Source organism: Pygoscelis adeliae, unplaced genomic scaffold (genome assembly GCF_000699105.1).
Source record: "Pygoscelis adeliae isolate BGI_AS28 unplaced genomic scaffold, ASM69910v1 Scaffold85, whole genome shotgun sequence".
Classification (NCBI taxonomy): Eukaryota; Metazoa; Chordata; class Aves; order Sphenisciformes; family Spheniscidae; genus Pygoscelis; species Pygoscelis adeliae.
Window position 1 is genome coordinate 8,153,245 of NW_008824900.1, and position 26,174 is coordinate 8,179,418.

The following is a 26,174-nucleotide window of genomic DNA, read 5'->3' on the forward strand; positions in this document are numbered from 1 at the left end:
CTAAAGTTCTTCTTTCTCTGTTATTACAGCCTCTTTTTGGCTGAGATCCTCCTTGATTCCTCCTGAAGGATCCTTTTCAAAAAAGGAAATGCAAGAGCAAAGCTGATTATTACTGATGTTCACAAAGAGAATTGCTCTAGTAATTCTTTACTTCAAAAAATTTTTTTAAGATTATACGAAATGCAGATTTTCATCTTTTCAACCAAGGAACTTGAGGGCTTGTTAATGAGGTCAGAAGTAGTGCAGCTGTTGCTAAAATATGTTTTGTTTTCAAACCTTTACACTGGTTTATGGCAAAGCTTAGATGAGGCTTTGTGTGAAGGTTTAACAAGAACTTGGAAAACTGTTTGGTAAGATGACAGGCATAAGACAGTCTTTCCTAGGCAATCTGAAAAGAAACTATCTTCTTATTTATCTTGTTTGTGTGTTTGTGAATGCCCTGAGGTGAGGATGAAGCGTTACTCCAACAGGGGACTTCACATTAAGCGCTGTACTGCAAATGGTCTAATACTGCAGTCTTCTGGGAAAATTTGGTGGGTGTTGGGTAAGGATGGAGAATGTGAACAGATGAGCAAATGCCAATTACTTACCCCTTTTGCTACACAGAGCATGTTTTTTGAATGGTATGTTTCCTAAACTGGCTTTTTTACTTGTTCTTTAATGTGAAATAAAGCATGAAGAAGAGATGACAGAATATACACAGCTCTATCATTGTATGTAAAAGACTGCGTGTAGGACTCAACAGATCTGCTTCAAACACATTGCTAAAGAACATGCCACAGAGGCATACACCAAACATAGGCTTTGGTATTGGAAAACAGAATTGTACAATGACTGGGCAGAGCTGGGTGTCTGATCCTTCATTGCAGACTTCTGTGTCCCAATATTAGTTCAGTCATCTGTCATCTCTCAGTCATCTCTCTCCATCTGTAACCACCTATTTGAGCAGTGAGTGAATTCAGGAGCAAATCAAAACCTCTGGTGGAAGTAAGTCTGAAAACTCAAAACTGTTTCTCCACCCACAGACAGTTTCCCTACTAGTTGAAAAGAGCATTAATGACAACTCTTGCTACCCTGTGGATCTACTTCACTTCCAGGTAGAATGGGCCTATGATTCTTATACTGGGTGGACAGTGTCTCCATCTCTGTAATTTTTTTTTCTTTTGCTTAGAGCTGTCTGCGTGGAGCTTGATCACATGGTTCACTTACAGTATGTCTTTTTGCAATGAAGTGTCTGGGATTAAGTAACAGGCTAAATCTGGGACAGCTAATGCTTATCTGGTCTGATTTACAGTGGAGGAAAAAGGGTTGAGGAATCAGACAATAATCAGACCGGATTGCCAAGAGAGGGGACAGTGTCTGCTCTCAGTTGTGCCCTTGCTTTATGAAGAAGAGAAGCCGCACTGAATGTGGCAGGGATGAGGTGGGCAATGGATATTTGAACCACTCCAGCTATCGCTGAAACTAACTTAGCTGGGGCTTCTTTTTCCCAGCTAAAATCCTGACAAAGTTTTGCTTACACCTGTCAAGGTGCAGGTTCCTTTCTGCCATGCAGCACTCACTACCAGAGTGTTAATGTAGTGACTTGGTGATCACGTGAGCCGTAGGAGAGGAGTTTTTTGTGTGATGAAAACAAGGATGCGAGTGGGCATGTGCCTGCCAGGCAGTGGTATATGACTGCAGCTAGTGTGGTCATGCCAAGCCTTGTCAGCGTGAAATGAGCTAAGAGCTGATAAGAACCACCCAAGTATTGACAAGAGCAGTGGCTGAAGCCCACACATGTGGCTATGCTATAGCCAGTTCAGGTATGCCTATACAAGCTGTGAACATGCCTTGGATGACTACACAGCAGATCAGTCAGTGTCTGGATCAAATGCCTACCTTCTCTCCTGGTTCTGCTTTTGTCTTGCTTTGTTCTTCTAAGAATTCAGAGAATGCCTCCAAAGTATGCTCCCTGGCATAGGCCACCTCCTGAAAAGAGTTTTAAGGTTAAATATTTAATTCTGTACACAAAATGCTAGCAAAAAACAGCATAATCAGCTGGAGGATTTCAGTTCTTTACACTGACCGAACTCCAGTCTTTTGTGTGCAGTTTAGAAAGTGAGGGCAGAGGCACAGCAGGTTCCAATGTCACCTGAAACTCAAGTGTAAAGAAGAAACGGATGTATATCCCTAAGAAAAAAAGGATTTGTGTTTAAAAAAAAAAAAAAAAAAACCCAAAAAAAACCATACACACAAAACAAAACAAAAAAACCCATAACCATTATTGTATAATACTGGTCTGGGATCCTGCCAACTAGTGACATCAGTGTCTTTTCTGTGTTTAACAATAAACATTTGCAAGATACTTTGAAGAGCAGAGTCTTTTAAGTGTCCAGCCATGATATTCAAAGCTGTCTAAAGATTTTGATGGAAATTCAAATTCTGAAAAAGTTTTGAAATACACAGTCCAGACGTACCAGCTGTTGCACAGCTTGGAAGAACATGAGGAAGATGAGCAGTGGCATTAATTTTCTTATACTTCACCTTAAGATGGGGTTTACTGAGGATTTTCTTCTGAGGAAGTTTAATAGAAGAAGCATTTTCAGTTTAGAGCTTTAAATTCTGAGTAGGTCTAGGCACCATACTGTTTATTAAAGATCCTCCCTTTGCTCTCTGGAAGTATAAAAGGATCTTGCACAAGTCTTTTAACAAAAAGTTGTAGAAGCTCGTTTGCATGACATTGGGAGTTGTCTGCTGTTAACTGAATGTATTTAGAAATAGGCAGATGCCTATTCTCACTTGGGTTAAGCTCGCTCACTCCCACTGAGACCAATAATGCTGTGTTACTTTACACTAGTTACTCTGCCTGATTTGAGTTCAAGGGACTGTAAACAGAACACCTCCATTCTCTGGTGAATTCACTAAAAGTATACACAGGTTTGATATTTCTGTTCAGTAAGGTATTCTCGTGTAATAAAAAGTGTGGCAGCCTTGAAGTTATTTTTTTATGTTTGCAAGCTTAAGTTTCTTGAGAAAGATTATTTGATTCCTCCAGAGGTAACTAATATTCTCAGATGAGTCTTGATTTTTATTGACTCTGATGATGGCTGGAACAGCAATTTCTCAGAGCCTGAAGACCTATAAAGTCAGAGAAGCAGCTGATCCCTGAACTGGTTACTGAGGATATGTTTCAACACTTCTCATTAGAGTAATCAGGGCGTAAGAGTATGTAAATGTTATTTTTCTCACTTAATCCATAGAAACAAATAGAATCATCTTAAGTCCACCTGAAAGACTGCATGTTTTGCTTTTAAATTTGGAGTGGATGACGCAGCGGATGAGTTGTTCGTCAGCTTCACAGATGGAGCTCAGATGATGCCTGGTCACTCCCTCCTCCATGTAATTCATCAGATTCACTCTCTTGTTCCTTCAGCTCTGGCTCTAACTGTTCCCCAGCATGGAAACACTCAGTTGGTGCTTTGGAAAACCGGGCACATGCCCACCTATAGATCTAGGTCTCTTAGCTTATCCGACTCCGCTTAACTCCAGTTAACCTGAAGTGGCTCCTGATTTAAAAATGTTGTCATGCATCTGGTTTTGCATCCAATGAAAGTAAGAGGGTGATTTGTCATTAACTTCAGGAAAAGCTGAACCTGTTCTTAAACAGACTAAAGAGTGACAGTCCACTGTAAAGAAGGCAGTTCATAGCCTTGAGACCTAGCAGGTACTTCTGTTCAGAGGAGGGTAGTATCTAATATGATCTCATCAGGTGAAAGTGCTCGGAAGACACTGCATAATAATGTGTTCTGCCCATGGCTTTGCCTTTAAGGAGCTGTAAGAGTGTCTGTGGTGGCCAGAGAACATAACCCAGTTCTAGAAAACAGCTTTGGGTTGTGTTGTTAGCCACATTTCCCTTGGTTTATCAGGCGCAGGTTCAGACTTCTTTATATGCATTTCGATGTGCTTTCTAGAGTCTCCTTTACGTGCATTTTGATGTGCTTTCTAGAGTCTTATGATAGTTATTTCATCTTTAGAGTTCCTTCTGCTTCTGCACTAGCGTTCAATTCACCCTTAGTCCTTAAACAATGCGAAGGATCGGTAGAGGTAATTGGAAAGCTCATGTGTTTGTTTCTAACACTAGCAAAATACTGAAGGCTAGAAAAGATGTCTGTGAAATCAAGGTTGCATCAGGTGTTGTTGTTGGACTGTATATATTTGCTGTTCCTCTTTTTCTTCATTCTGAACATACCAGTTTATCTTCAGCCACAAGTCCCTTCTATTGCTCTTTTCATGGCTAGAATAAGGTGGTAGGGATCATAGTTTTGGGGCAGTGCCTATACAGTGAAAAACACAGCAGATAACTCTGAGCCTTGGCACGTTGTGATATTACATTTGTATCCTGTGCTCTGACTTTGGTTAATTTCTAGAAAAGGACAAGTATACATGGGAGAATTCCTGGTATAACTGCTGGCTGGGTAGGAAATGACTGAGAGCTGTTGCTGTTAATGGCTTGAGTGTCTCTCGGATCATTTATGATTGTCTGTAGTGAGTAAAGATGTCTGTGGCCAGCTGTTCGTATAGTGCTATAAGAAAGAAAGCCAGAACACTTGGGTCTGCAAGACTGCAGATGTCTACAGGACACCTGCACTGTAGTCAAGTACAAGTTAAAATCTCTGAAGTTGAGGGAACTAATATAAAAACATGGTGCACAAGGAAGAACTTGAGATTTCAAATACTCTTTAATTTCAGGGTATTTGTAAGTATGAAACAATCCCTTAATAGTTAATGAAAGTTGTTACTGATATTTTTTGACAAACTGACATTTATTATGAGCATTTAATGGGTTTCTGCTTTTCTGCATAAAGACTAAACACGGTGTGAGTGTGCAGGACTGCAGTTCAATTCATTAGAAGCTGTGCATGCACATCCAAGAGGAAAATCTCTCCCTCAAAGATTAAATGAGGACATGGGCAAATGTCTTAGAATTTAATTTAAGTTTAGGACTAAGAAGAAAAATGAAAAGCTTAGTAATGTCTTAATTATAACAGTATCTTAGAATTTAATTTTTTCTTTGCTTCAGAGATATTTTCTTTTTAATTAGATTAACTATGTAGATGGAGGAGTGTAACTATTTAATATTTTTCTTTGCCTCCTCTTTCAGCAGCATTTCCTTATTATTGTGTAACATAGCTGATGCATTAGGGAGCATATTGTAAAGATCATTCGTCTTGACAACAAATATTTATTCCCAATTGAGGCTGTGATACTGGAATGAGGTAAAATTACTGGCATAAGTATATAGAAGAAAGTTTTGGGATTTGGGTTTTGTGAAAATGTAGAGGATATAACACGAGTAGTACCAGCATTTTAGAGGCTGTAGTCGTACCTGCTCCAGAAACAACTAGCACAGGGTAGCTCTATGACAGTACATCTCTTGTCATGGTTTGAAGTAAAGAGGCACTGCAATGATGAGGAGGTATCTGTAAGTTCACTCTGAGTTGAGACTGTTGCTAGAACCCAACAGGCAGATTGGAGGTTGTTAAACAGCAGAATGTAAGGCTGTAATGACTTGTAGGTCCAAGACAGTAAATGGGCTCTTGCCACAGCCTCACACATAGGAGAGGAGAAACCCTTCTATCGTCTTCTGATTCAGGTTCTTGACAGCAGTGAATGCAATGTTGAGTAGATAAGGACCAAAGCTTTCTTGCTTAAAGGGCTCCTTCTCACCGTGACACGTGCATGTGTGCAAACACACACACACACATCCCTGCTCGGTGTGCAGCTGTGTCTCCACATTCTTCCCCGACAGTTTCTCACCTGGTAATCTGGTCCAGCAGGAAAGAGTCTGAAGAACGGATAGCAATCTAATCCAACGGACAGGATGTCGTTTGCTCTGACATCTGCCTTTGCAACGATTATATCTTTGCAACCTTCATATTGCTCTCCTAGCTTATCCCAGATTGGCAGGAGTTTTCTGCAGTTATAGGACCAAGGTGCATCTGCAAATTTAAAAATAAAAGTAGAAGGATACAATCTGGCAGAAGAGCATGTGCTGGTGCAATCACTGGGACCCATTTAGCCCTTAAAGTTAATAGGGTTTCAGTTGTGGTCAGTCTCTACTTGAAACCATTCATCCTTCGTGAATTTCATGAGTTTTCATGTAGTGATAACTAGCTACTCACTAATGCGTTTCTGATAGCAGTGCTGCTTTAGCTCTGTTTAGCCTTTTATGACTATAACAAACACACACCACTTCTCATATGACTTTGCTGGAGAGGCGTGCCAGATAACCAACGCAACCCAAGTAAGTCTTGCATCATTCCCATGGTGAAATACTTGCCAGAAGCACAAAATGCTTTCTGCGTACTATTAACTGTGTTCATAAACTATGCTATGCTTACACTAAAAGGAGGAGGTTGAGGTATGGTGGTGTTTTGACTCTGAGCACTGCACTCATGCAGGTTAACAAAAAGGCTAACTGCTGAGAACCCAGTATCCTCTTAAAGAGTATACAGTACGGTTGCAATCCTTCAGTCATGAGAAAAATGCTCATACTTAGTTCAGATGGAATTAAAATTTCTAGGGCACTTTCCTGAATACACTATATCCCATTTACCAGCCTTTCATTTCCAAAGGACTTGGTTCAATTCCTGCTTAGATCAGTTTGTTCATGATACTGAAATGTAAAAATTACTTGCGTGAATGAAATGGCTGCAGCCAACAAGGAGGATTGCAGGAATGTACCTTTAAGAATTTCTGGAATGCAGAAATTAATGCAGTTAATGCTGCATGTTTGCTCTACTGAAGTAACTAAGGCACAAACTAATCCCTGCTGGCTGGTACAGGGATAGGGCAGTGGTTTCTTGCTGGGAAGAGTCAAGCAGGAAAGCCACTTCCCTTGCAGACAGAGGAGGATAAAAGGCGTTACGATTTGCTAACCACGACTCCTCTCTGGGATTTAATCCTGGAGCATTATAACCAGACAACCTCACTTAATTCTCCCTCTGTCCTTGGAAGACAGCCTGACTCATACTGTACAGCACGCTGTAATGTTCCATTGTACAACATGATGTTCTAGTGTCATTTTGTCTTTCAACACAGATTTGATACGGCCTTTACAAATATTAACTTAAGGGATCCAGTGACACTCTAAGTCAGCAAAGGTATCACAGTGTTTCCATAGATATGACACAAATTTTTCTTCAATGCTTTCATCGGACAACAAAAATTCATTAAGCTCAGCTTCTGTAAAGTGCAAAGATCAGTTTGGTATGTAAGCATAAGCTTTTGTTTTTCACTTCCAATTGATCATGTTAAAGCAACTTCAAATCTGAATACAACACCACCACTTACAAAACATGACAAACACAGTCATGGTCTTATTGAAGACAATCCTGTTGAAATTCTTCCCAACAAGCACGTTGACAGGCATCTTGTCCCTGTCCTCTGGACCTTCTTCACTAGATAGATATAGCTAAGCAGAAAGAGAAACACTGCTGTGAAAGTGCAAGGAGCATTGAGAAACTGTACTCCAGCTCAAGTTAGTGTCAGACCGATGGGATGTTTCTCTACCCAATGTGCACTGTTACTGTATGTTATTTTTTATATCTCTACATCCTAGCCAGCCTTCACATGCTACCACCTTCTCTCCCTTCAGCAGGGAGCTGGGCTCTTGCACCCCTGCATAGTTGGTAGTTGGAATTACTTGTCCCTCTCTTCAATACAGACTCCATAGTAGATTGTCTGAAAATGACCCTTTGGAACACAATTGCATTAATTGTCCTGAATTCTTGTTGCCCAGTGTTCAGAAGCTAGACTACTGAAAAGCTTGCCTGTTGTGGGCTCTCAAAAGTGATGTAAAGCACACAAGTAAGTGTGCATTGCTGCTTAAATCTCTGCCTTCACCACCGATCACAGTCCCCACATGACTCCTACAATTTACAGTATTAGCTGGCAATTTCTTTTCTTTTACACCACAGTGCAGTAGTAGAGAGGCACACATTCCCCATGGAAGCTGTTCGCTGGTGGGAGTGTGCCACTCAAGCAGGTATTAGTGGAGAAAAGGAGACATCCCCACCTCTTCTGTCCTTCTGCCCCCCTCCAACATTGCTTGAAATCAGGATCTACTACTCAAATCTCTTAAATTCTGCATGCTGCCAGACTGACTACTTCATCTTTTCTCCTCGTGATGGAAACAAAAATAAATCACCCTGAAGAGCACTGAATAAGCAAAACATTTTAAAGTATTTTTCACGTGAGTGTGGAGGATGATGCCTCATTATGACAACAAATACTGTATTTACCACTGAGAATGATCCCCCCTGTGAAAAGTATGGGAGTGGAAGGGGCTTACAACAAATACGAAATCTTACTCCACTCTGAAACTGTTGATTTTCTATTTACTAGACTTCTCCGTAACCTCAAAATCCGTTGCAATCATTGTTTGCATCTCTTCCAACTAAGGGAGTGAAATATTTCCATTATAGTATTGGAAAGATTGAGACCTAGGGAGTTTTTAAACCACTAAAATACATCAGCTGAAATCAACTAAAATATTGGGCCATAAATGATTTAGCCAGTTTCTACATAGGATGACTGGAGAACTTTGTTACAGTCTACCTCAGTTGTTAAATACAGAGGAATGCTCTGTCAACAACTGTAGATGAATGCATCAGAGTGAGAGTAAATTAGTAAACGAGTGATGGGAACAGCACACTGTTTTAATAAAAAAAGGGATGTTTTGAAAATTTGTTAGTTTTAGCTGGTGTAGTAGAGGGGCGTCTCATTAGTAATGGACATACCTTTGCTTTTCCATTTAGGGTAGCTCTGGCAAAATTCTTTTAGGTTCTCCACAATCACCTCGTGTGCAGGCATTTTGTACTTTGCATTGCTTGTCAGATTTAGGATTCTCACGGCGGGAACGTCAACCTCCCTCATGAGGAAAATACTCAAACTCGTCCATTCCTTGTTTCATTAGTATCCACCAAGATAAACATTATCTGATAATAAAGAGAGAGTCATACATCTGGTTGAGTCTTCCAGCTTTGGTTTAGTGATTTTAGAGAAACAGACCATGGAGTTTGGCAGTGGGTTAGGATCTAACATTAAATGCAAGAAATTGCATGGAACCATTTTTTGGTCTCAGTCCAACAACCAGCACCTCTTGTGGACTTTATCATACCTTGATCCTAGTTAATAACAAATGCTAAAGCAGCTAAAAGGAATGGAGCTTTTCCCTCTGTCCTTTCACAATAGTTTGCTATCACCTGTTTTAGTAACACTTCTAAATTACCCCTCAAAGCTTTTGTTGCTCTTCCTAATAAATCTTAACAGTACAAAAGAGCTGAAACACCTGTAATCCGTATGTCTTTACCAATACTAATGTGTGATATTTTACTACAAAATGACTTGCCATTCTTCAGTGTCTCACGTGCTTGGAGCAGGAGTAGCACCACAGTGATTGACAATGGAAAACTGAAATACTTCTGTGTATGGCTGCCTATACCTGTTTATACACATGCAAACACTTGTGCTGCGAGCAAGGCTATGCAGATGCCTTGCAATATTTCTCAGGTTTTGTAGCTGGTTCCAGCTCTTGGTTCAGGCAATATCCTGTGATCCTCATGGCATTTCCTGGTGCTGGCAGAAATTGCCAGAATCTTGCTAAAACTATCTTTGGTTGGAAGTTGCTCCTAGAAAGTCTGTTTGTGAAATCAGAAACAGGTTTATTTGGAGCAGGTGGAATTAGTGTTGGATTGTGTGATCTTTGCATTTTAAAGAATCATTTTCAAGTGAAGTTTATTTTTCAGTTTGTGTCCTTAACAAATTCAAAGAATAGTTACTGAAACTGTTTTTAAATGGTTTGGTAGACTTAAAGATGGACTGACAGCAGTGTACTTTTACCAGTAACATTGGTGCGTGTTTTTCCATTGATCTTTTGGCATTCATATTTGCAAAGCAGGATTCAGCGCTACAAACCTTTCCTCTAAATTCCACAGCAGCAGACTTGTAGTTTTCATGAATTGCATTGAATGTCTCCAAGTTTGTTGGGGTGAACAGCAGGATGTGATTTTCAACAGGGACATCAAAAATCTTCACAGATGTCTGGGAAACAAAAGACTCAACATCTGTTCCACTCTTTGTAAGCAGAACAGTGAATCAGAGGCTCAGAGTATCAGTATCATTCAGTTCTGCTATTGCAAATTTTACTTTTAAGACTGAGTTCCCAATCATTTCCATAACCGTTGGATTTTTTTCATTGTTTTAAAGAAGATAGTGAGAAGAATCAGCAGCTGCTGAGTGTTTTCTCTGTTCCAGGAAAAACCTTATTGTTATTCATAGATTTTTACAGTCAGAAGGGACTGTTACGATCTTCTAGTCTGACCTCCTATATAACATACACTGAAGAATTAATGCTAAAGATGTGCTGAAAGTAAAAGGCAGCGTTACCCAAGGAGGCCCAACTGCAGCAGCTGTAGGAGCTAGACCTGGTTGGGGTACTTCCTTCATTTCTGGGTGGCACCAGCAGCTTATGTCTCCTTCCCTGCACAAAGCTGCCCTTTTTCTCATGCCACCCCATGATTAGAGGCAATGGGGTGTCCCCCAGGCAAGCAGGTATTTCCATGTCTTTCCCTTCCTACCTGCACTACCAACAGTTATTGCTGGTTTCTTTCTTCCTTGTCTTGGCCCAGAGGACCTGGTTGCTGCATGGGAGTGGAAGGGTTGGAGCCAGGATAGGGACTGACCTTCCAACCTCCCACCCTACCTAGTTTGCTGCAGAAGCAGCCCAGGCCTTTGTGTTGGCTCCACAGGAGGGAGGTGTTTGCATGTTCAGGCAAGTTCACTGTTTGGCCAACCGTTCCCTGTCTCCTCTAAGAAACAGCATCTTGCCAGAGGGAAGCATCCTTTGGCCTGGATTAGACCAAGAGCTGCCTGTTGGGTTCTGCTGGTGTTTCTAGATGTGTTTAGGGTTGGCCTAGTCAAACACTAAGGAGCAGAATAGCTCCCTAGGTCTCTTTTTGCATTGATTCCTGTCTTTTCTGTCTTTCTCCTGTGGCTTTTGTTAATACAGTGAAATACACGTACCTCAAGATCATATTCAGTGACCAAATCCAAGGTAAAGGTTTTGATTAGCCTCGTTAGATCCAGTTTGTTCTGTCTGCCATCTTCAAGCACTTCATTATTGTCCCTTGGACAAACAGTGAACTTTATGAGGTTGTTGGCCTTATCAACTATAGGAGCAAAGAGACTGTCTTTACTCTAAAATGTTGTTCTCAGTTTTGCTATTTTATGATCCTCAGTAACTGAAATTACATAACTTGTAAAATGAATGTCACAGCTAGATTACAGAACAAGATGATAGCTAAAATTCCAGGTAGAGCTGATAGTTTTAATTTGCTCAGTAATCTTTACATACTGAAAGATCTTTTCTATATTTATACACACTGTCTGTGACATACTCTCACTCAGGACATCCTTAGTCTGACTACTTCATAGCCTAAATGTTGGTGCTACTTCTGTGTAGTTTTGTTCTTGTTGTTGGCCACTTCTTTTGTTGTGGATTGGAAGAAAAGAAGGTTCCTGGCCAAAAGCAACACAAAGGAAAAGAACTGAACGTCTGCAAAACTCATTGAACCTGGCAGCACATGTTGATTAGAATGGTGGGTTGGAAACTAAAACCATTTTATCCAGATCCTTAACTATAAATTAGGAACCTGCATGTAGGCAGCCAGATTGAAAATATCAGTTGTCCGAAGGTTACTGTTTGCCTCCTGCTTGTCTCTCTTGTCTGTAAATGCAATATTTTTTGTGTTAAGCTGTTTGAACTTCAGCTAGGAAATTATTCAACCTGAAAAATTCCCAAACTGCCTTTCCGTAGCCCAAAGCTGCCACGGCAGCTCACTGCACCTTGCCTGCTAGACTTGCATTCCTACCTTCTTAAACACAAGAGTGTTCTTTTGGATGCCATAGTTAGCACAGATGTCCTCGCTGGCTGTCATCCCGAAAGGCATCTCTGGCACTTCTCTTGCCGTCTCACGGAAAAGTTCCCCACTGTCATTGTGAAGTTCCTAGTCCCAGAAAGAGTATTTAAGACTGTGTCCTGTATCCTGCTAGGATGTGTAGGAGTGAGAGCTACAGGTGAGACAGGCCCCTAAAGGCTTGTGAGGTGGAGAAGAGAGTGTAATTGTGGGTATAGCTTGCCATGATTACCTCCAAGGGGAGATCTTCACAACAGGGGAGATCCTAGGAGTGCTGTGACACCACTAGTGCGTTCACCTTTCCAGCTAGTGTTGGCTGGGCTGGGTCAATATGGATGGTGTATGGTCCCCTGTGTCTTTCCTGCGCTAATGTCATCTGCCCTGCACTCCCCTGGCATTTCCACACTCTGCAAAGACTTCTGCAGATGGGGAAGGATCATGCCAACAGCTGCTCCCCTGCCGCAGCTCGTCTGCAGAGCCAGCAGGATGTGATAGATTAGAGAGGAGGGCTCTCCGCTTGAAAGAGGACCTGACTGCTGTGTTTGGTGCTTTGACTGAGTGCTCTTCAAGGCAGGGACCTTGACTCCTACATCTGTCACATAGTCACTGTGCTGTCCACCCCCAAATTAATAGTAAATAAGCATGATGAAAGGCAACAGCGCTTCTAGATTTTATTTAATCAGACAAGTATTTCATGCTAGATGAATAGTAATTTATATGGTGAGACCTCCCAACACATCTTGGCACTCACATTTGTGAGCAATCTGTGACTAATAGAAGGCCAAATACAGCTCTTTATTTACTTGGACACTATTTTGTTGGCTTCCACCCATTAAATTTCTGACATGCCCTAGCTCATGCTCATCTATTGTCATTTCAGCCCCTGAGTGAAGTCAGAGTCCAGTCAAACACTTATCAGCATGGTTCAGGGGACTCTCCAGCATCACTGCAATAGCAAGGGCTTCTCAATCTGGCCCAGCACTGGAAAACTGCCTTCCTTCATAAATGGCTGCAAGCAGATTGCTGCAAAGCAAAATTCTGGGCACTCTGAGCATTTTCACAGTTTGTCCTATTATGCTGTATGTGTTCACCAGCTCTGTTACTATGGGGCATTTTGGTAATGAATCCTGTTTTCCACATCCATAAAACTTGGACTATCCACTGTAGCCAGCACATTTGGGACCTTATCAGTTCACGTATGAGTCCAGACACTGTGCTTTTAACTGAGCAGAGAGATACCAGAATAAAAGTCTCTTTATTTAGAAAAAAATCCTTGATTGAATGTTTCAGATATTAAAGATTTCAAGGACACATTGAAAAAGCAGGAAAAAACTATTCCTAGTTTACTGACTTCTGCATGCCTTGACAGCTGAAATTTATTTTGCACTATTTATTTGACTATTTATATTTACTTGACTATTGTTCTGTATCATTCAGCCCCAAATCCTAAGAACCTTATTCAGCTCGGGAAACTAGTAGGAATTTGCTTGAGAAAAGACTACATGAGTTGAATCATATACAGTGTAATATTTTATGACTTCTTATCCATGCAGATTTCTTAGCTGGCAGCAGCTAAAAACCACAGTTAGCATGATATTCATGGAGCTGTGCTCTTCACCCCTGAGTTTCACTGAAGTTGTTTAAATCATCAGATGGAAAGATGAAGAAAAGGCACTCCAGTATATTAGACAATATTTACTGGTTTTTTTGGTGGACTTAAGGAGGAAGGGAACATTCCTTCACCAGAACAGCCTGCCACTATTCATGTCTATGATTTTACACCACGTTTGAATAGAAATGCAGTGATCAGGTAACCCTAGATTTTTACATCAATTACAACTCTGGGCAGGGATTACAACTTTTTGTATTTGGAGACTCCAGTAGCAGTATAACCCACACCAGCAATGGGTTAAGTCTCTCCAAAGAAAAGGATGGACTTAAGTGAGGATAGGTAGGTCAATAGTTCTGCCCTCTTCCCACCAGCCACCAAATTTGGGATGGTTTGGCAGAAGCCTTTTCTCTGAGGATACAGGAAAGTGTGCTGTGCCCAGGGCTGCGCAAACAAGCTTGTAGCATCATGCTCTCAGAAGCTGCTCTCAGAGTGGTAGGTCTCTGTGCCTGGGTACCTATTCAGGAAAGGTGCTGTGGTGTGAAATGTTCTTATCTCTGTCTGGGCTGCTTATCTAGAAGTATGAAAATGTAGATAGAAACAATTAAATAAAAAAAAAAAAAGCAGAGAAAACTGAGGGCCTGGGTTTTTCAGGCAAGTTCTAGGTCTTTTGGATGTGTGGGATTTGGTGGCAATGGCAAATAGTATATCCCAAAGTTGGAACAGAAACCAGCCTTTTGAGTGTTCAGTGAATTACCTTGAAAAAAGCCAATCACTGTCAAATTGTCAGCACGTATGATGGCTTCAGCCTGATCAGTAGAGTTGATTAAAACAGTGCTAGGTCCTGTTCTTCTTTTCACCCATGTAATAAAGGCTGAGGCCTGTCTGACTCCTGTGGAAAGAAAAGAGAGTTAAAATGAGCGTCAAAATGAATGACAGAAACTTGTGTGCAATCAAGGTAGAGGCAGTGGAGGTGCAGAAGGATGCTGAATACAAATGGACTTGGGCTTCTTAGGACTGAGGTCAAAGCTGATTCAAAGTGGGCTTGGGGCATCCAAATTCAACCTCAGGTTCTAGTCACCATTTAAACTGTTGCTGACTCTAGAAGATCAACGATGGATCGGTACTGTGTTTTCTGAGACCTCTGCAAATGGCTGTATGTCCAATTAACTGCTTAATCACAGGTGGAGAATAGAGATGAGGAAATTCAGACAAGTAGAAAACCTGTTCTGTGAGATTTCATGTGTCCCAAAACCACGGTAAGCTATAAAGAGCTATCGACCTGACGTTTAATCCAAAATGACTTCAAACCAATTGCAGATTTTATTGAACTGTCTGTTCAATTAAATTAGGTGTCAAAATTGTTCCTTCGGTGCTGCAGAAGGGATCTGATAGGCACAGAGACAAGTTAAAATTCCTGTGTGGTGCTGCAGCTTCGCTTTTCAGTTTAGACATGAGAAACAAAGCTGAAGTGTCAAAGTTGTCCTTTAATTCTGGATTGTTCCATCTTTTGAGTTCCCAGCTACTGCTATCAGTTTTACTGAGATTACAGTCAGTCTGTTTATTTGGTAAATTCTTTTCAAGCTTTCAGGAGTTTTAGGAATCTTGAGTCTCTTTAAAAAATACATTTTCTAGCTATCATGTTTTCAGAGGAATTGGAGCCACAAATTGAGGTGCAGGAGATGAAAATCTCAGCTGTAAAGTAGGCCTTTTATCTCTGAGTATGACATCCTTGTTGGACCAGAGCAAGAGTCCAGCAAAGGGTTAATGAAAATTATATATGAAAAAGAAAAATCTGTATGTTGTGAAGTGTTAGAGTCAAGATGTACAGTACAAGTGGATTATCAAAGATGCAAGTCCTGGTACTGTGCATTTTAGCAATATGACAAGATCAAAATTGAGTCACACCATTTTACTGCCATCAAGTCATTTTGCAGCAGCCTGCACTGCAACTAGTTTAAAATACTGTTTTTTTTTAAGGTCAAGCAAGCAGGCATCTGCTCTGGAGTGTATAGGCTGCAGAGCAAAGCACAGAGCAGTATCTAGTGGCCACATAGTGCTTGACTTCTGCTGTCTAAATTAAGAATTGAGCTCTTGCAGCTTTTATCAGCAATGTAACCCCTCAGCATATTTTTCATGTGGTTAATTCTCTGTTTTGGGTTGCTTTAAACAGCCTGTGTAGCTTGTTTCTACTGGCCGAATTCTGGCCTTGGAGTTGTAAATGATGATTTTACAAAGCCTAGGATTTGGCTTTCATGTTATGTCCATTGCCAGGACAACCATTCAAAACTTCCCTCTTCCATAAAATAGTTGAGTTAATTTCTTGATTTAAGCGAGGTCTGCAGTTTCTTTTGTGGTATGAAGTATGCCAAGTTCTGTATGAGAAGTCATTGGGTGGTCGCTGCACATTTTCAGTTGCCAATTCTCAATGGTTTAAAAGTCATATGCGATAGGTGAGATTTTACTAGTTGCTGTACATAAGCATTTACCAGTCAATAAAATGTAATTTAAGTCACTATTGGTGGTATATGTGCTCTGAACAAGTTGGTGCTATCTTGTACAAATCACAGAGCAGAAGCCAGTTTCCTAACTTGTGCATCTTGCTAATAAGTGTGTCAAATAGCAGCTCTTGGCTGAAGGGTGACTCTGTGTGTCGTGTTATGATACTCTGTATTCACCGGTTCTCACAAGCATACCTGTCAAATAGGTTTACCAGTTTAAAATAGGTTTTCTTGTCAATGCTATAGATTTAATCAGAGACTGAAGGTAGGTGCTTTCACTCTCACGTATGAGCACCTCTAATAAAAGTTCAGTATGGCAAATCACGCTTTCAGTGGCATTTGTGCAGAAGCTGCTGTTTGCACAAGTCTAGATGACAGGAACTTGTTAAGAAATTCAATAGCAAGGAAGAGCAAGTTACTAAAAATACTGAAGATCAGCTTTCAGCAGCAGCAGCCACAGGGGGCTCAGCAGTTAAAGAAGTCAGAGCACTCGCTTGTGTACAGACTCAGGAGGCAAACTTTAGGGTTCCTTTTTTTGTTGGTTGTATTAAACTTGTGACTCCACTGTATCTGTTTAGAGTACACTAATAGATGCTTTGCCAAGTCATGCAATTTTTGTTAACTCTGTAATAGTCCATCATTTTAGGCAAAAAAATATTTAAATGTCTTTCTTGTACATACATTCAGTGAAGGAAAAACTCTAATAAGGCCTGGATTTCTCATGATTGCTCAAGTCAGTCCTATTCCAATATTGTTGTCTTTGCTTAATGACTTTCCATCAAAGATTTCAAATTATTCCATGTTTTTTGTGAGCCACATATGAACTCCCTCTGATGGCTAAGTTGCAAAATTCTTTTCCTTGGTTTAGGAAGCATACCGTATACTTAGTGTGAACTTAGTGAATTCACAATTCATTGTTAGATGCACAGAGTATTGCTCTGGCCTACTTCTGTGGGCATGCTACCCGTGGGAATTGCAGCGAACTAGAAGAAGTGCAAATGGAGCAGGTTTGGGACCAAATTCTTGTTTGGCGTAACTCATTTATTTATGTTTATTTTAGTAAATGGGAGTAAGTTGTCTTGTTGGGGTGATTCTCTGTACTCGGTGGAATTACACCAGCAATGAATTCGGCTGTGTGAACTAAACATGCAGTTCAGTTATACACTTGGAAGATGAATTCAAATCCAAGTTCTTGTATTGGCACAGAGGTAACTGTATGTTTAAAACCATGGCAAAACCAGTTTGCTACCTTGCATATTCTTTATCTGAGCATCTATATTTTTCTTCTCAGCAGCATAATAGATCGGTACATCCTGTCTTTACACGTTAACCTTGGTTTCACACATTTATGTGTGTTCGTGTGTGTGTATATATGTGTGTGTATACATATATTCAGATCTATACTTACACAAGCACACACACATATGTGCCAAAGCACAAATCTAACAAAGTAACTGTCTTTTTTTCTTTCAAAAATTACAAATGTACTTCTCTACAGCCTACCTGGTGAAGACATTGCCCAACATAATTACAACCAAAAAGTGTATGAACATTTCTGTATGAGTTGTAATAAATGAAAGATAAAACCACTAATCTAACTCAGTGCTGAGTTACATCTCTTGCATTATTCATCATTATCCTTGCTCTGAATCCCAACCATCAATCATTTTCTTCCACCTAACTGCTACAGCGAGTGGTGTGAAGAGTAGCATTAAATGGTGTTATTTTCTCAAAATATGAGCCTGATAGGCCTTCCAAATTCTTCCACATATAAACCCATCTTGGCTTAGGCTCACAGAAATCCCGTCACTGGAACAGCTGCTCCAGCTGCTAACATGCCAAAGCGGGTTCTTGTTAGTAGAACAAAACTTAGTGTCTGTTCAGGGGGCCCTCAGATACAATGGTGATGAATAGAAGGTACTTCTCTAAATAAAGTAAATGAGCCTTACAGCATCAGTCCAAAGCAAATTGTGTTCTAATTGCCCATAAAATTACTGTTTCATCAAATAAATTTATTTTGATTTTACAGAGATTTTATCCTAACTTCAATTTCCTTTTTCCTAATTATAAAAATAGTCTTACGAACCTTTTCCCCAACAAATTTGTGATGTGTTATTATCTCCCAGCACAAAAAAAATTGTAGTAGTATCTCCAATTGTATCTCGATATGCTCTAGACATAACTGCAGAAAACCACGATATCTATTAGAAGTTCTGACCTGTCAACATAAGAAATAGTATGTCTACCCTATAAAAATACTGCTGCTTCTAGGGACAGTGTGTCTTGAGCCTTTATAAATATCCTTGCTTAAAATGATTGCAAAGATATGTGGACTTCTAAATAAAACATGGGGTACCTGCTATGCAATTTAAGAGTGCTGATACACAATGACTGCACGTGGCAGGGTTAGCCCAGAACAGTTAGACCGAGTTACTGGGCTTTCCAAGAGGAAGGCTGTATTGCTCTGGACAGAGTGCTGTTGGAATAAGGAGCAGGAAGCCACATAGCAATTAGGGATCCAGCACCTTCTAGCTAATTCCAAGGCAATGTTTTACACCAGAGGCAATTTCAGCATAATGACTTTTGCCTAATAACCTAAGGTTGCATAGCTTTTTTTTACCATAACTGGGAATTTGGAAGATCAAATGCTTATTGCACAGTGAAAAGGGACTCTCTTGGGAAAGGGCAGAAGAAATTGTTGAAGTCCAGACACAGAAGCTGAAGCCACTTAAAGGCTTCCCGAATATACAGGGAATAATAAGTTTTATGGACATTAGACATGTATGTAGATTGTCGGGGGGTGGGGGTTAGAATCCATTTTTCTCTGAAATATTTCAATTCCAAACAGATATTTTAAGAATGATCTCTTATCACCGAATGACCTGAATAAGTAGAGTTGCAGGTAATTAGTAATGTAACTAGCATGCTTGGATAATGAGCGTTGGTAGAGTTGTTAGCTCCTGGCTGGAACTGGGAAAAGTGCAAGACTCCATCCTGCAAAAAGTAATCACTGCACTCAGAGACCAGGAGAAATCTGAGTACCGTTAACCTGATAACTGAGACAGAAGTTCAGTGAGTGAACAGCCTTACTCATCAGACAGATAAAAACTGTTTCCTTGACTACCAAGAAAGTATGTGGAAACATCCATCATGCACCTTTCCCCTGGTTTCCTGAGTGATTAGACTCCTCTTCAGCTTTCCATCAATTCCTTTTCATTCCACTCATTCTCTGTTTGCCTCCCAGGTGCTTTATTTTTTCAAGTCGTTTGAGTGTTGCAGGAAATCATCACTCCTTTTATTTGGAGCCTTTTCTTGAGTTTTGTTTCGCTTCCTCTGTTTTAGATTTTTATTGACACTGATTGCTTCAGGCATTGGGGTGAGGAAGCAGCTGCTGAGGCTAACACAGCATCACAGGCTCCAGACTTGAGGAGAGCTGAGCACCAGTGGAGTACGAGGGCAGACACAGATGAGAGGTAACAGAGTTGGTGGCAAGGTCACCAGGAAAGACATGCATGGGTGATGGGACGCCCGTGTAAACCAGTGTGCTGTGCCACAACTGCCAGAAGCAAGAGACCCTTCAGAGGCTGTCAGCTCAGGAACAGTATTGTATTAACAATGGGAGAATGTCTTCATTATCAGTAGTTTTAGTGTGTTGTAAATAAAAAGAAAGATAATTTAAGGGTTTGAGATTTTTATGTTTTTTTTTCCTAGATACTGTTTTTGACCTGTCTTTTGGAAGTATCACTGAATTCCCTCCCACCCTGTGTCTTTGCTGTTTTGTGAAGTGTCCTTTTCAAATGATGTGAACCTCCAAAGGAGCATCTTAACAGATTGCCACCATTTGATCATGGGTACAGAAGATCCTGAAAAGAAATTATCCAGTCTGAGAACAACTCAAGCTCTTTGGCTCAGATATGGGAAGAATTAAAAGGGCCACAGAACTATGAGAGTTAAAAGCACCTGTGTGGTATCCTCTTGAATTTCTACTCTTTCTTTTCTTTTTGATAACAATTGAGCTGCAACCAGTCACGTTTTTCAATCACTTGTAGGTGGCAGACTCTAGCACCATTTCTGCAGCCACTTTTCTCAGACAGTATTGGCATGTTGTCTTTGTGAGGGGAAGGCCCCACACTGAAGAACAGCATTGTATTTATTGGCACCTTCCCCGATGAAAAAGAATGTCTGTAAGAATGCCTCCCTCCAAAGGTCATGTAGAGCAAATCTTATACACACCCTCATTTCCCAAAGGAAGGGTGTTGGGTGTGGGAGGATTGCCACATTTTCCATTTCATGAGCTATAATAAAGTCTATGTATTTGAGGATTTAAATGCATTGTTATATTTTACCTGTCTCTCATGTCAGCAAATCAAATTTTGTCAGTTTTGTTTTCCATGGACAACCAGCGAACTAGGTTAATGCGAAATCGCGTGTACGTTGAAAGCAAAGCCTGACAAACTGAAAGGGAGTAACGATTTTTAATCAGACTGTCAAAAAAGCTGATTTTTACAGCTCAAGCCACTAGCAGTCTTGTTCTAGGCAACGTAAAACGTTTTGTGAGAAACCAGTCCTGCCTCTCTGAAGAACTTAGAGTGTGACTGCGTAAGGATCAAGAACAAGGTCGGTATCATCACATATCATCACTGTCTTAGAGAGTCAGAGTATATTTTGCCCAAAGGCACACAAAATGGATATGGCAAAAGTGGGAGGAGAACCAGAAATCTCGTACTTTGAAAGACTCTTTCTCTTGAGCACATCAATAATCTGAGTAAGCTGCTACTTTTTTTTCATAGTGCAGCTTACCGAACTAAAATGTATTGAAATGTGGACAGAGAAAATTTTGGCTAATAGATAATGTGTTTAATGACCCTAAAGCATTCTTGAAGTGAGTATATATGAAACCATGATGAGTTCCTCCTTCTTTAGCTAATTGCTGGTGGCCTCCAGTTTCATTCTGCAGTCTATATTGATGGTCTAGTGATTGCTGAAGTCATTGTGAATATGCCTGTTGTCATGCTAAATACCGATTTCCTTGCTGTTAGTTTCTGGCATGGTCAAAGTCATTTTAGCAGTCCCACTTTTCATCTTCTGCGTAGGCTGCTTTTACAGTTTCACTACAGATACATAATTTTCTCTGTAGAAGACTCTTGAGATGAAGGATGGATTCACATTTAACATATCAGAGTGGAAGGATGTTAATCTTGCTGCAGTTGCAAGCTTTGTTGTGTGACCTTGAATTCTCCCATTCTCTTCTACAGTGAGATACAGCCCATAATCTCCTGTGCTGACCTCTGTACTTTTAAATTGAGCTAATCTAATGTTTGCAGTTCACTTGAGATCTTCTGCTATGCAAACGTTGAGGATTATTCTACAGTTTGGATCCTTATTCAAAGCATTCAATAAAATAAGCATGTGTAAGAGACACCTACATAAGGGACCCATGCTAATCAGTAAGTCTCTGCAGCAGGCAACTAGAACATCATCTAGTGACTCCTGTACCTGTCTGGACATGTGTTTCCACTGTCCTGCTCATTTTTATAGGCATATTTTGCAAACAGTTTAAGTGACTCTTTTCAGCAGATTTACTCCTAAAAGACTGACACAGATTTCTGATGAAGCCTACAGCAATGAGGCACCCACGTTCCACTATCTTTAGCAGTGCACTAGGTTCCTACAGGAAGCTTAGTTGTAAGAAATACCTGTTCTGGGTGGTTTTGAACTGTTTGCATTCACCTCCTGTGGTGAGGAGACTGCTGTATGCTGAAATCAGTTCTTAGCACAGGAGCGAGTATGCTTTGGATGTTCGCTTTATGAGTGAGCTGACCATTTGATCTATATAATTGATTTTAAATCAGTCATGCCTCCCCTGCTTCTTAGAAATCCCCCTTTTTATGAACTATATGTATACATAGGCAGCAATTTCTTGGTTTTTTTCAATAACATCACCTTCAGCTTTTGTGCCTTGAAAAGGAGATGTTTGTTTTTAAAAGTAACCCCCATCTTGCCTATTAAATGCCATTATCTCAGCATAGATTGTCAGTCACAGGCTGCAGGAATCCTACGGCTGACCCAGTGCCTCACTGGATATACAAATGTTCTGCTAGAAAAGGTAAACATCACTTTTTCATAAATGAGAGTGCACTTGGCACACAAAGCGGCAGCACAAAGTCTGCACTGCTGTCATGGTTTAACCCCAGCCGGCAACACGCAGCCACTTGCTTATTCCCTCCAGGTGGGATGGGGGAGAGAATTGGAAGGGTAAAAGTGAGAAAACTCACTTTTTGGGTTGAGATAAAGACAGTTTAATAGCAGAAGCCACACACACAAGCAAAGCAAAACAAGGAATTCATTCACTCCTTCCCATCGGCAGACAGGTGCTCAGCCATCTCCAGGAAAGCAGGGCTCCATCACGCGTAACAGTTACTTGGAGAGACAAACGCCAGCACTCCAAAAGTCCCCCCTTCCTTCTTCTTCCCCCAGCTTTATATGCTGAGCATGACGCCACATGGTGTGGAATATCCCTTTGGTCAGTTGGGGTCAGCTGTCCCGGCTGTGTCCCCTCCCAACTTCTTGTGCACCCCCAGCACTCGCTGGTGGGGTGGGGTGAGAAGCAGAAAAGGCCTTGACTCTGTGCAAGCACTGCTCAGCAGTAACGAAAACATCCCTGTGTTATCAACACTGTTTCCAGCATAAATCCAAAACATAGCCCCATACTAGCTACTGTGAAGAAAATTAACTCTATCCCAGCCAAAACCAGCACAACTGCTTATGTGCTTGTCCTTTTATCCCCATGTTTATCTAGGAACTGAAAACTTTTCACTGGAAAGGACAGGAGCAGGCATTCTCAGAGATCTGGGGATTCATTGGGGTCTGGGCCTTTTCCTGGATTCTTCTGATAGGTGCGAGAAAGTGGTGTTAGCATGTGCTCTGCACCCATTTTGTGTTTCCCAAAATATGCCACTAGCCGAGTTAAAGGATTACAGAACTAGAGCTGCAAGGGACTTGGAGAGGTCATTGGTCTGGCGTAAGGCAAGTTAAACCATATCTGAACCAATCTTGACAGCTATTTGACTAATCTGGCTTTAAATATTGCCCTGAATGGAGATACTAGAGCTACCTTAGGTATGTCCATCCAGTGCATCATTAGCCTTCCAGCTAAATGGTGGACTTTATCCCTAACTGTAATGTGTCTGTTGTGTTTAAACCCATTATATTGCCAGTGAAAATAGAGAACAGTTTAATACCTGCTTCTTTGCAGAAACAGTGTACTTGGGTACATTTAACATGTCTCAGTCGCAAGATGGTGAGTTGCTGATGTGGGCTGATGCACTATATTTTACCCCTGGGTTGGAGCATGTTGTGGGCTGTTTCTGCCTCTCTGGCCTGGGAAAGCCTCAAACATGAATGGTTTCACTGTACCGTTTGGGGGATCTGAGGACTATTCTTGCATGGGGAAGTATGGGACAGTTGCAAAGCCCTGTGAAAACCATTCTGGCAACAGAAAGTTGGAAAGGTTTATGAAAGGCTTTTGAGGAGAAATTAAGTAGGAGATGCATTTTACTGTGTTCAGGCAGTTTACTGTGTTGAGACAGTTGCCGTCCTTGGGAAAACTAGAGTAAGCTAATATATGACTTCAGCTGGTTACAGTCTGCAGTGGTATGCAGCAGTGCTTGTAGTGTTTGTGCTTATAAGTGTACAAAGTTTATTCTCCCTGTGGTGAGGATTTTTGTCAGACTGCTTGGGATTTTTTTTTTTTCCCTAAAGCAACAATATTCTGCAATGAAAGTCAACACAGGGACTTATATTCAGCTGACGTATAGTGTAAACAGTAAAACTCTTCCATGTAGGCAACACTAGTGTAAGATATACCTTCTGCTGGTGGCAAGTGCTTTATATACCCTGTGCTCATAGGCATTTGAGTGATGTTTAGATCAGTTTAACATGGATGGGGAAATGCCACGGACTGCAGCAGAAGAGCCCTTTCACATGAGCTTTGAGATCAGGTGCTCCCAGCGCATACAGAGCACGTAATTCAGCTGGGCAGGCAGGAGGGCTTGCATCCACGGGAGAGTAGGCACATCACTGTGTGCTGCTCAACAATGTTTTCAGACACTGTTCTCAGTGCCTTCCCCAAAAACGAGAGAGAGGCGGGAACCTCTGTTCCTGCGTCCTTCCTCACCCTTGTTATGCTGCCCCTTCAGTTACTTTCTTGTTGCACAAGGCAGTTGGAATGAGGGCAGAAGAGTGCCGGATTTCTGGGTCATTACTTTGTTTCCATGCTGGGCACTTGCCTTGTGTACTTCGCTCAGCTCCCAAGGGTAGCCTGGTACTGCTTGGCAGAAAGTCAGCGTATGTTTTTATTGTAAGCCTTGCCTGAAAGAAGGCAGACCTGGGACACGGTGAGAGTGGAACTGAAGGGCGTTAGGAGGACTTGGGAGTCACTGGGCAGAAGACATCAAAGCAGGCCTCTCCTGATAAATATTGTGGGACTGGTAAGTAGATAATGGTATGGAACAGGGAAAGCGTCGGGGTTTTCTCATAATAGATAAGCCAAAGGCAGATCCTAGAGTGTTGAATCAAAGTTTGGAGCTCAACCTTTTTCCCATGTTGGTACAGCAACAGAACAAATCCTACCTTCTGAGGAGCGTGGGGTTCCTCCCCATTCTCTAACTGTCTCCATGGTTGAGAGTGGGTCAAGAAGAGAAAGGTCTCGGGTCTTGCATTTGTTTTGGATTTCTGAAGCTAATTCCTGGCAGCCCCACAGGTTTCCTGTGTGATCTGGGGAATATTGCTTTGTCTCTCATTATCCAAGTTCCCTTAATAGTTCCATGTTCACATAGATTGTTTATTTCAGTAGCCTGTTTTAAGGAGTAGGACATAAAATATTAGGGCTTTATGGCCTCTCTGTGCAGGTGCATGTCCCATCTTTAACCTCTTTGTGCTGTGGCAATGCAAATGGTTACAGCAAATGAACCAGCTGGTTCAGCATTGTGGACTCAGGTTTCCTACATCCCCGGGGCAGTGCCTTGCTGCAGGGTGGTTTTTCAGTGCCCCAGAGGCTGTTCAGTGGCATGTCTCCAAAGGGAGCTATTGAGATTGAGGCCAGTGATTTCCAGATAATGTATCTGTGCTTTGAATCAGCTCTTACAAAGCTGAGAATAGAGCTTGACTAAGGTTTTTCTGATAAATTATTTTTTCACCAAAATAATGCATCTTCAGAGAGATCAAAACAGTTCACAATCATAGACTGAATTTGGCAAATAGCTTTAGACCCTCTATCTTGCCAAATTTCAACACTTTCAAAAGTGTTTAAAAGTCTTAAGCATTACGTTTTAAAGAAATTTCTAACAGGATTGTTCTGAAAGTTTTAAAAATATTTAAAGTTTCATAACATTGTTTCAGGATTAATGAAATCTTTGGTATGATCCAAGCATATTTTTAGTTAATCTGTTAGTGTATTTTAGTTTTTGTTGTTGGAAAAATACAAGTGTTTTCATTTCAGATTGACCTACACTACTACTGCTTATTTTTATTATATCATCATCATCCAGGTTTGGAAGTGAGGCAAAAGAACAAATTACACGCACTTCTGCAAAGTTAGGATATTGCCTTAATTTCAAATATCCCTTCCAAATATGGAATAGGTTGGGGTTTTCAGCTTGTGCCTGTCTCTAATGCCTGCTTCCAAAGGAGGGCTAGTTTGCAAGGTGTTTGTATAATTTAAGGCTAAATGGATGCATGCACTGAGGTCAGTGAGTATGGCACAATGAAGCAAGGTCAAGCCCAAGCAACAGAGACAAAGCTTTTGCTGTCTTATGCAGATTGAAGAGTTTCTGCTACCAGCAAGCTGCTAGGAAATACAGCTCCGTGTTTGTGGAGTGGGAAGTTATGCAGCATCTGAACTTTTAGATGGGTAACATCACAAGAATATACCGTTTGGCTTTTGCTTTTGTGATTTACTTTCTGTAAGGCTCAGATGGCCAGTCCTTCTAACAAAGTTAGTTACTCCAAAGGTCCCACTAGTTTCCTCCCCATGAGGAATGAACATGAACCTAATGAAAAACCACAAACCAGCCTCCACCTAACAAAGTGCTAATTTCAGGGAAA

At 41.0% G+C, this 26,174-nt stretch overlaps 1 protein-coding gene across 1 annotated transcript in view; it reads right to left on the reverse strand.

Moving 5' to 3' along the window:
• The window catches only part of PDILT (protein disulfide isomerase-like, testis expressed), a 26,874-nt gene continuing 700 nt past the window's right edge, over positions 1 to 26,174 (reverse strand). The window contains 12 exon segments of the mRNA XM_009324831.1: positions 1 to 72; positions 1,882 to 1,971; positions 5,800 to 5,981; positions 7,336 to 7,456; positions 8,784 to 8,801; positions 8,803 to 8,933; positions 8,936 to 8,981; positions 9,961 to 10,086; positions 11,068 to 11,170; positions 11,890 to 12,050; positions 14,304 to 14,461; positions 24,702 to 24,845. Of these exon segments, the coding sequence (XP_009323106.1) occupies positions 1 to 72; positions 1,882 to 1,971; positions 5,800 to 5,981; positions 7,336 to 7,456; positions 8,784 to 8,801; positions 8,803 to 8,933; positions 8,936 to 8,981; positions 9,961 to 10,086; positions 11,068 to 11,170; positions 11,890 to 12,050; positions 14,304 to 14,461; positions 24,702 to 24,845 (1,352 nt within the window).